The following is a 15,916-nucleotide window of genomic DNA, read 5'->3' as shown; positions in this document are numbered from 1 at the left end:
CCATGTTTCCATGGCAGTTGGCGTGCTCTGCTCTCTCTCCCATGTTTGCATATGATTTGTTTTCTGTATCAGGCCTGGTATTCTTTTCTGTGTGCATTAGAACTGTGGACTGAATTCAGAGCATGGCTTACGACATGGCCCAGGGCAGGGAAAGGCTGTAATAATGTTCCTATGTTTTATCTGACACTTTTCTTGATTGCATCTTTTGTGTTCCATGCAGGTTTCCAGAGATGAAGAGACCACAGCTCAGTAAAGTGATGCGCACCATGGCTTTCACCTACTCCTACCTGTTTGACAGTGTCCCCTTGTTTTACAGGGTAGGGTCTTCACATGACTTTGAAGTACTTCAATATTGAAAGACCCCCCCGTTCGGTGCTACGGGGCGGGGAAAGGGAAGCAAGCTTGCTATGCACTTGGCTGTTGGTATTTGATACTATGGGGAAGCCCATTGTATGCTGAATTTAAATCCTTCTGCTTCCTCCCTGCCACTTCAGGACAAGCTCTTGGACTTGCAGGATAAGCAGTGACACTCAATAGTGACAGCTGTAATTGCTATTTTAGGTATTTTGGGGAATTAGTTAAAGCTGCTTTAAGAACACTGAAAAATAGGGTGCTTTATGGCACCTTTAAAGACTGCAAGAGCAGATTTTTCCTTTATATAGCAGACTGACCCCAAGATGGCAGCTCCAGAGGCAGGAGCGAGTGGCGTCACTCCTGCCTCCTTGAGGTACGATGAGGGGAGGTACCTGGGGAAGGGGGAAGGTGGATACCACTAGACATCAGGGATTATATTTGTTGAAGCTGAGGAGGTGGGAAGGTGCTGCTAGACATCAGGGAGTTGAGGGGGGGGGTTGAGTCAGGGGGGTTGGGAATACCTATGAGGGGGTCAGGTGGGTGGGGTCAGAGCCACTAGAAACCAGGGAGTGGGGTTGAGTGGGGGACAGGGATTGAGTGAGGGTAGAGGGTGCCATTAGACAACAGGGATAATTTTTTTAATTGGATTGCGGGGGGGGGGGGAGGGGGGACAATGTAGAAAGGTATTGTGGCAAGGTAATTGGGTTGGGAAGAGAGAAGGGGTGCCAGTAAACGCTCAATAAAACATGTAAACTAAATGAAAGAAAATCATAAAACAACTAATCTTTCAAACAAAATCATGCATTGCTAATGGACCCAATTCATCAAAGCAATCTGAGCATTTCAGTGTGATCAAAATCTTGAGTGGTAGCTCTATGGGGATTCTTTTAAGGTCATCTTTTAGATAATGCCTCTGCCCACTGCTCCGAGGCACTGGCCATCACCTCTTTTCTCTCCACCTTTCTACTCCTCCTCATTCTCTGCCACCCAATCCCAGTTAGGAGTAGGAGAGGGGTCTAGAGTTAGTAGGGGGGCAGGCAGTGGCGTACCCACGGGTGGGCTTGGGTGGGCCAGGGCCCACCCATTTATGGCTCAGGCCCACCCAACAGTAGCACATGTTTAGTGGTAACTGGTGGGAATCCCAAGCTCCGCCAGCTGAAGATTTCCCCCTGATTGTAACGAAAACGCTACTCTCCATGACACCGGTACCTGCGTATGCTCAGTTTTCACACCTGCGTATGCTCAGTTTTCACACCTGCGCATGCTCAGTTTCTAGTGCATTCCTGCTGCCAAGGTGGAAAGAAGTGTTTTCCCACCAGCTGAGATTTTGTTTTTGGAGGGGGTGGGGAGAACACTTGGTGCCCACCTAATTCTTGCCTAGGCCCACCCAAAATCTATTGTCTGGCTATGCCCCTGGGGGCAGGGCAAGTTACTTCTCTAACCTGTTTTACCTGTGATTGGCACCACTCAACTGCGAACCAGGGAGGCAGGAAGCGGAGGTCAGAGAAGCACTGGTTCCCCTGGGATTGGACCACCTAGGGGAGGGGAGGGGACCAGAAGTGATGTGTGTTGGAGATGCAGATGTATGTATTTACCCCAGGACATTGGAGACTCATATGCCACTGCAGTGACCTCCCAGCTGGAGCATCTCACCCTCTTTGCTGCAGGGAAGTGGATTGCTTCGGATCCTGGAGTCTGTTGGAAGGCAGCAGTTTAGTGGAGTTTTATGTACCTGTATAGACTATGTAAACCACTTTGAATGTAGTTGCAAAACCACAGAAAGGCGGTGTATCAAGTCCCATTAACAAGATTCCAGGCACAATCTCAAACAGTAGCAATGTTCCATGTAGAACCCCAAAGAATAGGAAGATTTTGGAATCTCAAGAATAAGGAGTGGAGGAGTAGCCCAGTGGCTAGTGCAGTAGACTTTGATCCTGGGGAACTGGATTCAATTCCCACTGTAGCTCCTTGTGATTCTGGGCAAGTCACTTAACCTGTATATATTATGTAAATCCCACAGAAAGGCAGTATATCAAGTCCCATTTCTCCATTGGAGATTCTACATGGAATGTTGCTAGTGGAGGAGTAGCCCAGTGGCTAGTGCAGTAGACTTTGATCCTGGGGAACTGGATTCAATTCCCACTGTAGCTCCTTGTGATTCTGGGCAAGTCACTTAACCTGTATATACTATGTAAACCCCAGTATATCAGATTCTACATGGAATGTTGCTATTAGTGGAGATTCTGTTGCTACTTTTCCATATAATATTATTGTGTGTAATCCGCTTTGATGTTCTGACCCTAAGCGGACAATCAAATAAACCTAACCTTGAACTTCTTTATTTCTTTCTTGCAGCTGTATATCTGTGCAGGTGAAGGCTCCGCAGAGAATACGGTGAACCACCTCAAGCACATCGTGCTGGCTGTCCTAACTGCATTTCTGTTTGCATCGCACTTACCAGAGAGACTTGCACCCGGGCGCTTTGACTATATTGGTGAGTGAAACCTTTCTTTCTCACAGCATTTCAGTAACAATCACCACTTCAGCAACCACATAGAAGTATATGGAATATCTTCATGCAGATCTTCAACCAGACTGTGGAGAACATTTTCAAGTCTTGGGTACCATTTACACATAAAGTTTAGTATTTATAGGCCTTGAGGATGCAGGGGAAGACTCTTCTCCAAGGCCCTACACCAGTGGCATAGCCAAGGGCGGGCACCCACTTTGGGATCAGGCCCACCCGGTAGCAGTACACCTATGATGTGGCTGGCAGGGATCCCCAAGCCCCACCAGCCAAAAACTCCCAACTGTCCCTCCTGCATACCTTATAAATAGCAGATCTTCGCCCGCAGTGAGCAGCGACTGATACATACTGCTCGCACTGGACTCACAGCCTTCCCTCTGATGTAGTCTCACTTATACGGAAACAGGAAGTTGCATCACAGGGAAGGCTGTGGGGCCAACATGAGCAGTGTGTATTAGTTGCTGCTCGCTGCCAGTGAAAATCTGCTATTTAAAAGGTATGCGGGGGAGGGGGGATGTTTGAGAGACCATATGGCATGCAGGTGAGAGAGGGAGAGACCAAATTACTTGTGGGACAAGGCTGAGTTCTTCTGCCCACCCATCTTGGGCTCTGGCCCACCCAAAATTGAGTGTCTGGCTACGCCCCTGCCCTACACACCGTTTACTCAGTGTCTACTCGTTCATAGTAACATATATAGGAAACAAGCAACTCACATCTACTCATTCCACTCCACTCAGTATTTTATCCCATCCCCTTTATCATTTTAGTTGCTCTTCTTTGAACCTTTTCTAATTCCACTATATCTTTTTTGAGATACGGCGACCAGAACTGAACTCAATACTCAATGTGCGGATGCATCATGGAGTGATACAAAGGCATTAAAAGGTCCTCATTTTTGTTTTCCATTCCTTTCCTAATAATACCTAACATTCTATTTGCTTTCTTAGCCGCAGCAGCACACTGAGCAGAAGGTTTCAACGTATCATTAACGACGACAACAAAATCCCTTTCTTGGTCTGTGACTCCGAAAGTGGAACCTTGCATTTCGTAGCTATATTTCAGGTTTCTCTTCACTACATGCATCACTTTGCACTTGTACTCCCAGTCTCATAAGGTCCTCTTGTAATTTCTCACAATCCTCTTGCGATTTTAAAACTTTGAATAACTTTGTGTCGTCAGCAAATTTTTGTTTTCCGTTCCTTTCCTAATTATACCTAACATTTTATTTGCTTTCTTAGCCGCCGCTACACACTGAGCAGAGGGTTTCAACGTATCATCAACGACGACACCTAGATCCCTTTCCTGGTTGGTGACTCCTATTATAGAACTTTGCAGGGCCACCGAGAGACAGAGCCAGGCTCGGGGCAGAGCCTCTGCCACTCCTCTCCACTCTGTCTATCCCTCCTCCACTCCGGCGCCTGACCCCCTTACCTTATAGTGTCTGCTCCTCCCTCAGTCTGTCACTGTCCTGATCCTGCGTGCTGGGACCTTGATTATCGAATAAATACAATCACCCGGGTCTCATACAGGAGAAGGAGAAAGACACACTGATGGAGCAGAACCTTCTGCCTGCCTCAAGAAGCCTTGCTGGCATTGAGCCACTCTTGGAGGCCAGGCCCATGGAACCTTGCATCACATAGCTATAGATTGGGTTCCCCTTTCCCACATGCATCACTTTGCACTTGCTCACATTAAACGTCATCTGCCATTTAGACGCCCAGTCTCATAAGGTCCTCTTGTAATTTTTCACAATCCTCCCACGATTTAACAACTTTGAATAACTTTGTGTCATCAGCAAATTTAATTACCTCACTAGTTACTCCCATCTCTAGGTAATTTATAAATATGTTTAAAAGCAGCAGTCCCAGCACAGACCCCTGGGGAACCCCACTAACTACCCTTCTCCATTGAGAATACTGACCATTTAACCCTACTCTCTGTTTTCTATCTTTTAACCAGTTTTTAATCCACAATAGGACACTACCTCCTATCCCATGACTCCCCAATTTCCTCTGGAGTCTTTCATGAGGTACTTTGTCAAATGCCTTCTGAAAATCCAGATACACAATATTGACTGTCTCACCCTTATCCACTCATGTTACACATTGAGGCATATTTTCAAAGCACTTTGGGAGGCTAAGTTCCATAGGTTTCTATGGAACTTTGGGAGGCTAAGTGCTTTGAAAATAAGCCTCATTGTGCGCTCAGCCATTGTCATATGGCACTAGTGCATCGCTTTCTGTATTGATCCCCTCATGAAAAAATTGGGTGAATGTAACATCAGGGCATGCTAGGCAGGTAAAATTCCTTGACGAAATTACGGACTGCTTTATGGAGCAGCTGGTACAGGAGCCAACGAAAGAAGGAAAAAGTCTAGGTCTAGTCCTTAGTGGAGCGCATGATCTGGTGCGGGAGGTAATGGTGCTGGGGCTGCTTGATAACAGTGATCATAATGTAAACCCCCTAGTCGTGGAGCAGGTAAATTACAATAATTAAAGAAATAAATATATGAATGTCACAGTTACTAACCCCCTCCCACCCTCAAAGAAAAATTAAAAAAAGATTTTTTCCAGCCTCTATGCCAGCCTCAAATGTCATACCCAGCTCCATACCCAGCAGTATGCAGGTCCGTGGAGCAGTTTTAATGGGTGCAGTGCACTTCAGGCAGGCTGACCCAGGCCCGCCCACCCCCCCCCCCCACCTGTTACACTTGTGGTGGTAAATGTGAGCCCTTCAAAACCCACCAGAAACCCACTATACCCACATCTAGGTGCCCCTCTTCACCCATAAGGGCTATGGTAGTGGTGTACAGTTGTGGGGAGTGGATTTTGGGGGGGCTCAGCACACAAGGTAAGGGAGCTATGTACCTGGGAGCAATTTCTGAAGTCAACAGCAGAGCCCCCTAGGGTGCCCGGTTGGTGTCTTGGCATGTCAGGGGGACAAGTGCACTACTCATGCTGGCTTCTCCCATGACCTTGGATTTGGTCATTTCTGAGATGGGCGTCCTCAGTTTCCATTATCGCCGAAATTCGGGGACGACACGACCATCTCTAAGGACGACCTAAATTTTGCGATTTGGGCATCCCTGACTGTATTATCAAAATGAAAGATGGACGCCCATCTTGTTTTGATAATACGGATTTCCCCGCCCCTTTGCCGGGACGTCCTGCGAGGACATCCTCAGGAAAACTTGGCCGCCCCTTTCGATTATGCCTCTCAAAGTTATTCAAATTTGTTAAATAGCAAGAGGATTGTGAAAAATTACAAGAGGACCTTACGAGACTGGGAGACTGGGCGGCTAAATGGCAGATGATGTGTAATGTGAGCAAGTGCAAAGTGATGCATGTGGGAAAGAGGAACCTGGATTATAGCTACGTAATACAAAGTTCCACGTTAAGAGTCACTGACCAGGAATGGGATCTAGGTGTTGTCATTGATGATACGTTGAAACTTTCTGCTCAGTGTGCAGAGGCAGCTAAGAAAGCAAATAGAATGTTAGGTATTATTAGGAAAGAAATGGAAAACAAAAATGAGGATGTTATGATTGTATTGCTCCATGGTACGATCGCATCTCAAATATTGTGTTCAATTCTGGCCACTGCATCTCAGAAAAGATATAGTGGAATTAGAAAAGGTGCAGAGAAGGGCGACGAAAGTGATATAGGAGATGGGATGACTTCCCTATGATGAAAGGCTAAAGCGGCTAGGGCTCTTCAGCTTGGAGAAAAGATGCCTGAGGGGAGATATGGTAGAGGTCTATAAAATAATGAGTGGAGTGGAACGGATAGACGTGAATCGCTTGTTTAATGTTTCCAAAAATATTAGGACTAGGGGGCACGCAGTGAAGCTACAAAGTAGTAAATTTAAAACAAATTGGAGAAAATATTTCTTTACTCAACATGTAATTAAACCCTGGAATTTGTTGCCAGAGAATGTAGTAAAAGCAATTAGCTTAGCGGAGTTTAAAAAAAGGTTTGGATGGCTTCCTAAAGGAAAAATCCATAAACCATTATTAAAATGGACTTGGGGAAAATCCACTGCTTATTTCTAGAATAAGCAGCATAAAATGCATTGTACTGTTTTGGGATCTTGTATTGTAAGCCACATTGAGCCTGCAAAGAGGTGGGAAAATGTGGAATACAAATGCAATAAATAAATAACTGTTGGAAACATGATTCTGGCCTTGATGGACCTTCGGTCTGTCCCAGTATTGCAATACTTATGTACTTATATGTACTTATGATTAAAATCTGTGAATATTTGGATAAAACTCAGGGACAAGATAGATAGTGGTCTGTTAAGATGTTCTATGATGATAATTTTAGTCTGTCTATTAAATTGCTTGCTAGGACAACATTTTCAGCAGCAGAGATAATCATGTTAATGTATTTAGGAGACGAGAGAAATGAAACCGATCCAACTCCTAAAGTAATAAAAGGCTTATTTTTTAATTAGTGCTTAGCCAAGCACTTTTCAAGGACACATTGATTGTAGTAATCTAATTACTTGAATAAGCTTTCTACTGTGTGCCTCCCCTCTGCCCCCAGGTAGCTCACTCTACATACGCGGAAGCTCATCAAGGCTCATTTGTTCGGGGAGCACCTCCCCCCCCCCCCCCCACACACACACAGGCACAGCAGCAGAAGTGCAAGCCCCCTCCCACACACACATAGCACCATCACAGAACAAGTACAGCAAAGGCAGCAGCAGTGCAACCACCCCTCCCAGAATGAAGCTACAACGTATCTGGCAAGATCTCAAAACAGTATATTTAAGGTAGGGTAACACACATGAATAACATAGTAACCTAGTAGATGACGGCAGAAAAAGACCTGCACGGTCCATCCAGTCTGCCCAACAAGATAACTCATATGTGCTACTTTTTCTGTATACCTTACCTTGATTTGTACCTGTCTTTCAGGGCACAGACCGTATAAGTCTGTCCAGCACTATCCCCGCCTCCCAACCACCAGCCCCGCCTCCCAACCACCAGCTCTAGCACAGACCGTATAAGTCTGCCCAGCACTATCCCCGCCTCCCAACCACCAGTCCCGCCTCCCACCACCAGCTCTGGCACAGACCGTATAAGTCTGCCCAGCACTATCCCCGCCTCCCAACCACCTGCTCCTCCTCCCAACCACCGGCTCTGGCACAGACCATACAAGTCTGTCCAGCACTATCCCCGCCTCCCAACCACCAGCTCTAGCACAGACCGTATAAGTCTGCCCAGCACTATCCCCGCCTCCCAACCACCAGCCCCGCCTCCCACCACCAGCTCTGGCACAGACCGTATAAGTCTGCCCAGCACTATCCCCGCCTCCCAACCACCTGCTCCTCCTCCCAACCACCGGCTCTGGCACAGACCATACAAGTCTGTCCAGCACTATCCCCGCCTCCCAACCACCAGCCCGCCTCCCAACCACCAGCTCTAGCACAGACCGTATAAGTCTGCCCAGCACTATCCCCGCCTCCCAACCACCAGCCCCGCCTCCCACCACCAGCTCTGGCACAGACCATATAAGTCTGCCCAGCACTATCCCCGCCTCCCACCACCGGCTCTGGCACAGACCGTATAAGTCTGCCCAGCACTATCCTCACCTCCCAACCACCAGCCCTGCCTCCCAACCACCGGCTCTGGCACAGACTGTACAAGTCTGTCCAGCACTATCCCCGCCTCCCAACCACCAGTCCCGCTGCCCACCACCGGCTCTGGCACAGACCGTATAAGTCTGCCCAGCCCTATCCCCGCCTCCCAACCACCAGCCCCGCCTCCCGATCTTGACTAAGCTCCTGAGGATCCATTCCTTCGGCACAGGATTCCTTTATGCTTATCCCACGCATGTTTGAATTCCGTTACCGTTTTCATTTCCACCACCTCCCGCGGGAGGGCATTCCAAGCATCCACTACTCTCTCCGTGAAAAAATACTTCCTGACATTTTTCTTGAGTCTGCCCCCCTTCAATCTAATTTCATGTCCTCTCGTTCTACCACCTTCCCATCTCCGGAAAAGGTTCGTTTGCGGATTAATACCTTTCAAATATTTGAACGTCTGTATCATATCACCCCTGTTTCTCCTTTCCTCCAGAGTATACATGTTTAGTTCAGCAAGTCTCTCCTCATACGTCTTGTAACGCAAATCCCATACCATCCTCGTAGCTTTTCTTTGCACCGCTTCAATTCTTTTTACATCCTTAGCAAGATACGGCCTCCAAAATTGAACACAATACTCCAGGTGGGGCCTCACCAACGACTTATACAGGGACATCAACACCCCCTTTCTTCTGCTGGTCACACCTCTCTCTATACAGCCTAACAACCTTCTAGCTACGGCCACCGCCTTGTCACACTGTTTCGTCGCCTTCAAATCCTCAGATACTATCACCCCAAGATCCCTCTCTCTGCCCGTACCTATCAGACTCTCCCCGCCTAACACATACGTCTCCCGTGGATTTCTATTTCCTAAGTGCATCACTTTGCATTTCTTCGCATTGAATTTTAATTGCCAAACCTTAGACCATTCTTCTAGCTTCCTCAGATCCTTTTTCATGAATGAGTCTTTCATCATTCATGTGTGTTACCCTACCTTAATTTGATCCAGTTTATTATATGCTGTTCTTGATTACTGCATTGTGTGTTTTTATTTGTGATTTGTGCATTTCCTTGGAACCTTGCAACTTTAAATTTTGAACAATACCAACAAAAGCTGGAATATAGAAAGACCAAACATAACGGAATCACAAAAACAGTCCCTCTGAAAAATGCAGAGAATGTAGCAAAAAACTTTATTGAAAAGTTCCTGAGCCTGTACGTCTAGCCCCCTCTTTGGCTGTTTTCAAGTCCGAACTAAAAGCCCACCTCTTTACCACTGCTTTTGACTCCTAACCACTGCTCACTTGCCCTGTCCTTTTATCCTCACCTCTTTATTCCCTTACCCTTAATTGTTCTGTCTGTCTGTCTGCCTGTCTTATCTAGATTGTAAGCTCTTTGAGCAGGGACTGTCTCTTTTGTGTATGGTGTACAGCGCTGCGTATGCCTTGTAGCGCTATAGAAATGATAAGTAGTAGTAGTAGTCATGTGTTATATTCTTTCATGGTATGATTGTATCACCATTGCTCTGAGAACACTGCGGGCCTTGTTTATTAAGGCACGTTAGCATTTTTAACATGCCTACAATTAACACGTGCGCTAACCGTGTAGGTGCCTATAGGGATATTGTAGGCGCGTACACAGTTAACGTGTGTTAAAAACGCTAACACGCCTATAACATTGCTTAGTAAACAGAGCCCTGTTGCTTTTGTTTATGAGCGAGTAACCAACTACATGACTTCTCTTCATGCTCCAGGTCACAGCCACCAGCTCTTCCATATCTGCGCAATCTTCGGCACTCACTTCCAGATGGAGTCCATCACTACGGACATGGCAACGCGTCGGAACTGGCTGGCAGCTTCCACACCACGTCCATCCTTCAGACTCACATTTGGCGCCTTTGCTACCTCGATAGTACTCAGTCTAATGCTCACTGCTGCCTTCTCAGTGGCTCTCTGCCGGAAGACCAGCTGCCCTGGCAAAGAAAAGCCACGATAAGAAAGTACACACTCCTCTATTCCTGCAGGATCCAGGAGGCTCTGAGACTCCTCAGCACTGATGGAACTTATAGCAGCGAATAATGGGCTTCAGTTCTCAGGGAATCAGAGATATTCAGCTGGCTGGAAAGTCTGATTGTCTTGAGTGTCCCATTCCAGTTCCCATTGACCAGTAGCACAGGATTAAAACCACTGCTATAATTGTCACTAAACCCCCCCCCCCCATTGCCCCAGGTACAGAATAAGTACTTGTATGTATTATGTAAACCGCTTTGATTGTAACCACAGAAAGGCAGTATATCAAATACCAACCCCCTTTTCTTTCCCTAATTAGCACCAGCGCCAGAGTCAGGTTCTGTGGCTTTTCGGGCGGTGCTGTGCAAAACTTTACGTGGCACTCTTTAACAAAGATCAGAGCTTGGAGTGCAAAGAAGTACTGGGTCACTCCACCTTAATTCTGGCCTTGATTAGCACTCTCGGTTGGTATAAGCCAGAAAGTGAATTGGCATGAGGATGTTCTCCCCGTTCCCAGCTCTTTCACAGAGGCTGACACTCCAGATCAAAGTGCGCACTTGTGTGTGTGTGTGTGTGTGTGAGAGAGAGAGAGATACATGTGTATGAGGATGGCTTGCACTGCTGCTGTGGGGGGGGGGGGGGGGGGGTGAGTTTGCGCTGCTGTGTGTGTGGCATGCACTGCTGCTGCCTGTGCTGTATTTGTTCTGTGATGGTGATATGTGGGAGGGGGAGGGGCTTGCACTGTTGCTGTGGGGAGGAAGCCTTGCACTGCTGCTGCCTGTGCTGTACTTGTTCTGTGATGGTGATATGTGGGAGGGGGAGGGGCTTGCACTGTTGCTGTGGGGAGGAAGCCTTGCACTGCTGCTGCCTGTGCTGTACCTGCTCTGTGATGGTGCTATGTAGAGGGGGGGGGGGCGCTTGTAATGCTTCTGCAGTGTGTGTGGGGAGGGAGGGCTCGAACCGCTGCTGTCTGTGCTGCACCTGTTATCTGTGATGATGCTCTGTGTAATGTGTGTGGGTTGTATCATGTCTCCAACTCTCTATTTGACTCCTTTCTCTAATCTTCAGTGGAATAAGTAGTATTTTCGTATAACAGGCTGAATCATCTTCTGAAGAGTAACAGAGCACAAACATTTTATGTTGTTATTTTTAGTTATTTAGGCCATTGTAGGTTGGTTGTTTTTGTTTGTTTTTTAAAGTTGAGTCTTGATGGATGGGAGGGAAAAGGTGGAGCGTTGCCTGATTTGTTAAGTACCAACAATAAGTACATGATCAGTCCAAAGAACAAGACTGCAGGCTGTGCTTTTTGAAATAAACTTCACCTTTATTTTGGTGAAATCTTCAAATTTAAAACAGCATTATATTGATCTTATATTCCATAACATCCTCTTCAGTTGCATGCGGACAAAAACAGCTTATTCAAGTGGGAATATACAATAAATCACATAAGAATCTAAACTTTACATCAACGAATGAACAGATCATTAGTTAATGAGCGAACTAAGGAAACAACCTGATATGGAATGGAAGCCAAAAGCTGCTTAAAATACCTAACTGACTTCAATGAAACCTGCCCTCTCAACAACTGTCTACCTAATAAGGGAACACCCCCCCCCCCCCCCCCGTTTGGGAAGCTCGCCAGGTGCCCTTGGCTGTCGTGGACAGGATGCTGGGCTCGATGGACCCTTGGTCTTTTCCCAGTGTGGCATTACTTATGTACTTATGTCTCACTTTTATTACATAGAGCAGTGATTTAACCTATTGTGATGTCATAGTGGCTCATTCCACCAATAAGAGCCAACCTCATTAGTGATGTCACAATGGCTTGATTGTATAGAATGTTTGTACGTTTGGGAAGCTCGCCAGGTGCCCTTGGCCTGGATTGGCCGCTGTCGTGGACAGGATGCTGAGCTCGATGGACCCTTGGTCTTTTCCCAGTATGGCATTACTTATGTACTTATATCAGATAAGAGGGTACGTTTCCCTGTAAAGACCTGAAAATTAATGTACATAATTTAAACTGTGATTGAGTGATAACTGGTAGCCAATGTAACTTATAACAACAAAGTATCACAAATTCTTCTCTTCTTAACGAGAAGGTTTTGTACTGTTTGTAACCTCTTCATTATTAATTTTGTACAGCCTATATATATGATGTTACGGTAATCCACCTGTGAAAGTATCAATGACTATTAGTTGAATTTTCGTACAGATCTTCATTTTCTCAATAACACAAAGGAATGTTTTAACCACCTTATTTACCTGATTAATCACAGTTACTTGGCTATCCTACGCTACTCCTAAGACTCGAGTTGAAAAATCAAATTTAAATTGCAACTTTCCCATAACCAAATTCTCTCTTATGTATTTATTGCATTTGTATCCCACATTTTCCCACCTATTTGCAGGCTCAATGTGGCTTACAGAGTATTGTTATGACCAGTGGCGTAGCCACAGGTGGGCCTGGGTGGGCCAGGGCCCACCAACTTAGGGCTCAGGCCCACCCAACGGTAGCACACATTTGGTGGTAGCTGGTGAGGATCCCAGGCTCAGCCAGCTGAAGACTTCCCCTTGATGGTAATGAAAACAGTACTCTCCATGATACTGGCACCTGCTCATGCTCTGTTTTCTGCACATGCCTGCTGCAGACTGAAAAGGTGGAAAGAAGCGTTTTCCCACCTGCTGAGATATATATTTTTTTTTGGGGGGGGGGGGGGGGGGGGAGAACACTTGGTGCCCACCCACTTCTTGCCTAGGCCCACCCAAAATCTGTAGTCTGGCTACGCCCCTGGTTATGACAAAGTCATTCCATGATATCAGATACAGTTATTAATGTACAAAGATTAAGTAAGGGAAGAGAGAAGGAAGGTGTTAGGCAGGATATAAGGTATAGAAGGTGGACTTTAATAACTGGGTGGATTGGTGAGGTAGTTTTGTAAGGCTATGAGTTCTCTTTGTAGGCTTTGTTGAAGAGATGTGTCTTCTCTTTAAAACTCCAGATGGGCCAACCATAAAATTTTTTTTTTCCTGATTAAGTTTCAGTCTAAAATCTGTTGCCCAACAATCAACAACACCAAAACATTTTTGAATTCTACTTAAAATATCCTTCTATTCTGTAGGAGCTGGTAATAATACAGTTATATCATTTGCATAGATGAAAAAGAATGCATTCAATTTTTAAAGTGCTTTTAAAAAGGAGATAGAGCAACTTTTAAACTAGAATGGGGGTGGGGGGGGAAGCCGGTGTGGAGTATCCTTGAAGGATACTATTGAAACAGGACATTTAGGGAATCCCAGTAGAAAGGCAGTCTTGCGAGAGTGTGCGGCCACTGTTTTAAACTGCGGAGCCAGCACAGGACACAGGCCGCGGCCGGGAGAATTGTCACTTTGCCAGGACAGCTGTAGTGTGCAGCAGCGGACAAGGGCAACCAGGCAGAACCTCTAGGCCAGAGTGGTCAGTCCGTTCCTCTTAATGGCAAATACCTTGCTGGACCTTTCACAGAAAAAATCCTCCAAAACAGTGCCCCCCTAAATCTACCAGTGCCTGAATGTAAGCACCATTCACACGCTAAGATAACAGAACACGTGAATGTGACGTCCACATGTGTTAGTGCTAGCGGTATTCTGTAACTTTAGCACACAATCTGCAGGTGAGAAAACAACAAGGAAGACCTTGTAAAAAAAACACAGTTTTTATTAATAGATTAAAAGCTCCCAGAAATTTAACATAAAATGCCCAACATGGCCATGTTTCGCCAGTATAAAATGTCTGTGTCAGGGGCAGTGGGTCGCTGTAAATGAAAATAAAATCATTCAGTATCTAATAACAAAATCCTACAATAGCATAATTATAAATATATAAATAAACTATAAAAACACAACAACAACTCTTAATAACAGCACCATACTAAAAATACCTAATGTCTACATGCTAAAACAATGTATAAAGGTAAAACAATGAAACAACCCAGCTGATATAAAATTCCAAAAATAGCCTGGCTGGTGTAAATGTTAAAACATAGCAAGCTCTAAAAAAGAAACAAAAACACCACAGATGATTAAAACAGCCTAAACAAGAAAATGAATCCATTAAAAGTGCATAATATACTTACAGATTCTGGGATCAGTCTCTCATGAAAATGCCGTGATTGTAGTGAAAGCAAATACTGATCAACCAAGCTTAGATGTATGCTGAGGTCATTCATTTATCTTCAATATTGGATTTGATGGATCACCTGCCTTGCTGCTTTTTAATACCTGGGGGTGTGCATAGGAGCAGGCCATGGATTTACACCAAAGGGAGGCACAGGGGTGGGGTATGGACATGTCAAACGTTTACATCAGCGGGAGGTGCATAGGCGGAGCATAGATATGTCAAACATTTTATACCACAGGGAAGCACAGGGGTGGGGCATGGGCATGGGCATGTGAAACATTTAAACCAGGGGAGGTGCATGGGCGGGGCATGGATGTGTCAAACATTTACACCAGAGGGAGGCACAGGGGTGGGGCATGGACATGTCAAACATTTACACCAGGGGGAGGTGCATGGGTGGGGCATGGGCATGTCAAATGTTTACATCAGTGGGAGGTGCATAGGCGGAGCATAGATATGTCAAACATTTTATACCACAGGGAAGCACAGGGGTGGGGCATGAGCATTTGAAACATTTAAACCAGGGGAGGTGCATGGGCGGGGCATGGATGTGTCAAACATTTACACCAAAGGGAGGCACAGGGGTGGGGCATGGACATGTCAAATGTTTACATCAGTGGGAGGTGCATAGGCGGAGCATAGATATGTCAAACATTTTATACCACAGGGAAGCACAGGGGTGGGGCATGAGCATTTGAAACATTTAAACCAGGGGAGGTGCATGGGCGGGGCATGGATGTGTCAAACATTTACACCAGGGGGAGGTGCAGGGGCGGGGCATGGATGTGTCAAACATTTACAACAGAGGGAGGCACAGGAGTGGGGCATGGACATGTCAAACTTTTACATTAGCCGGAGGTGCATGACAGAGTATGGATGTGTCAAACATTTACACCAGAGGGAGGCACAGGGGTGGGGCATGTGAAACATTTAAACCAGGGGGAGGTGCATGGGCGGGGCATGGATGTGTCAAACATTTACACCAGAGGGAGGCACAGGGGTGGGGCATGGACATGTCAAACATTTACACCAAAGGGAGACACAGGGGTGGGGCATGGACATGTCAAACATTTACACCAGGGGGAGGTGCATGGGTGGGGCATGGGCATGTCAAATGTTTACATCAGTGGGAGGTGCATAGGCGGAGCATAGATATGTCAAACATTTTATACCACAGGGAAGCACAGGGGTGGGGCATGAGCATTTGAAACATTTAAACCAGGGGAGGTGCATGGGCGGGGCATGGATGTGTCAAACATTTACACCAAAGGGAGGCACAGG

The 15,916-nt window shown here is 46.1% G+C and overlaps 1 protein-coding gene across 1 annotated transcript; it reads left to right on the top strand.

Moving 5' to 3' along the window:
- Positions 1-220: 220 nt before the first annotated feature.
- LOC115458848 (membrane progestin receptor gamma-B-like) lies at positions 221-10,703 on the top strand (the record flags this gene model as incomplete). Its single annotated transcript, XM_030188674.1, is given in 3 exon segments — positions 221-317; positions 2,710-2,848; positions 10,224-10,703. Coding segments are annotated over 3 exon segments (478 nt in total), but the record flags the coding sequence as incomplete, so codon positions are not given.
- Positions 10,704-15,916: the final 5,213 nt, after the last annotated feature.

The sequence above is a fragment of the Microcaecilia unicolor genome, unplaced genomic scaffold (genome assembly GCF_901765095.1).
Source record: "Microcaecilia unicolor unplaced genomic scaffold, aMicUni1.1, whole genome shotgun sequence".
Lineage (NCBI taxonomy): Eukaryota > Metazoa > Chordata > Amphibia > Gymnophiona > Siphonopidae > Microcaecilia > Microcaecilia unicolor.
The sequence above is the reverse complement of the archived record's forward strand: the minus strand, read 5'-3'. Positions and strand labels throughout refer to the sequence as shown.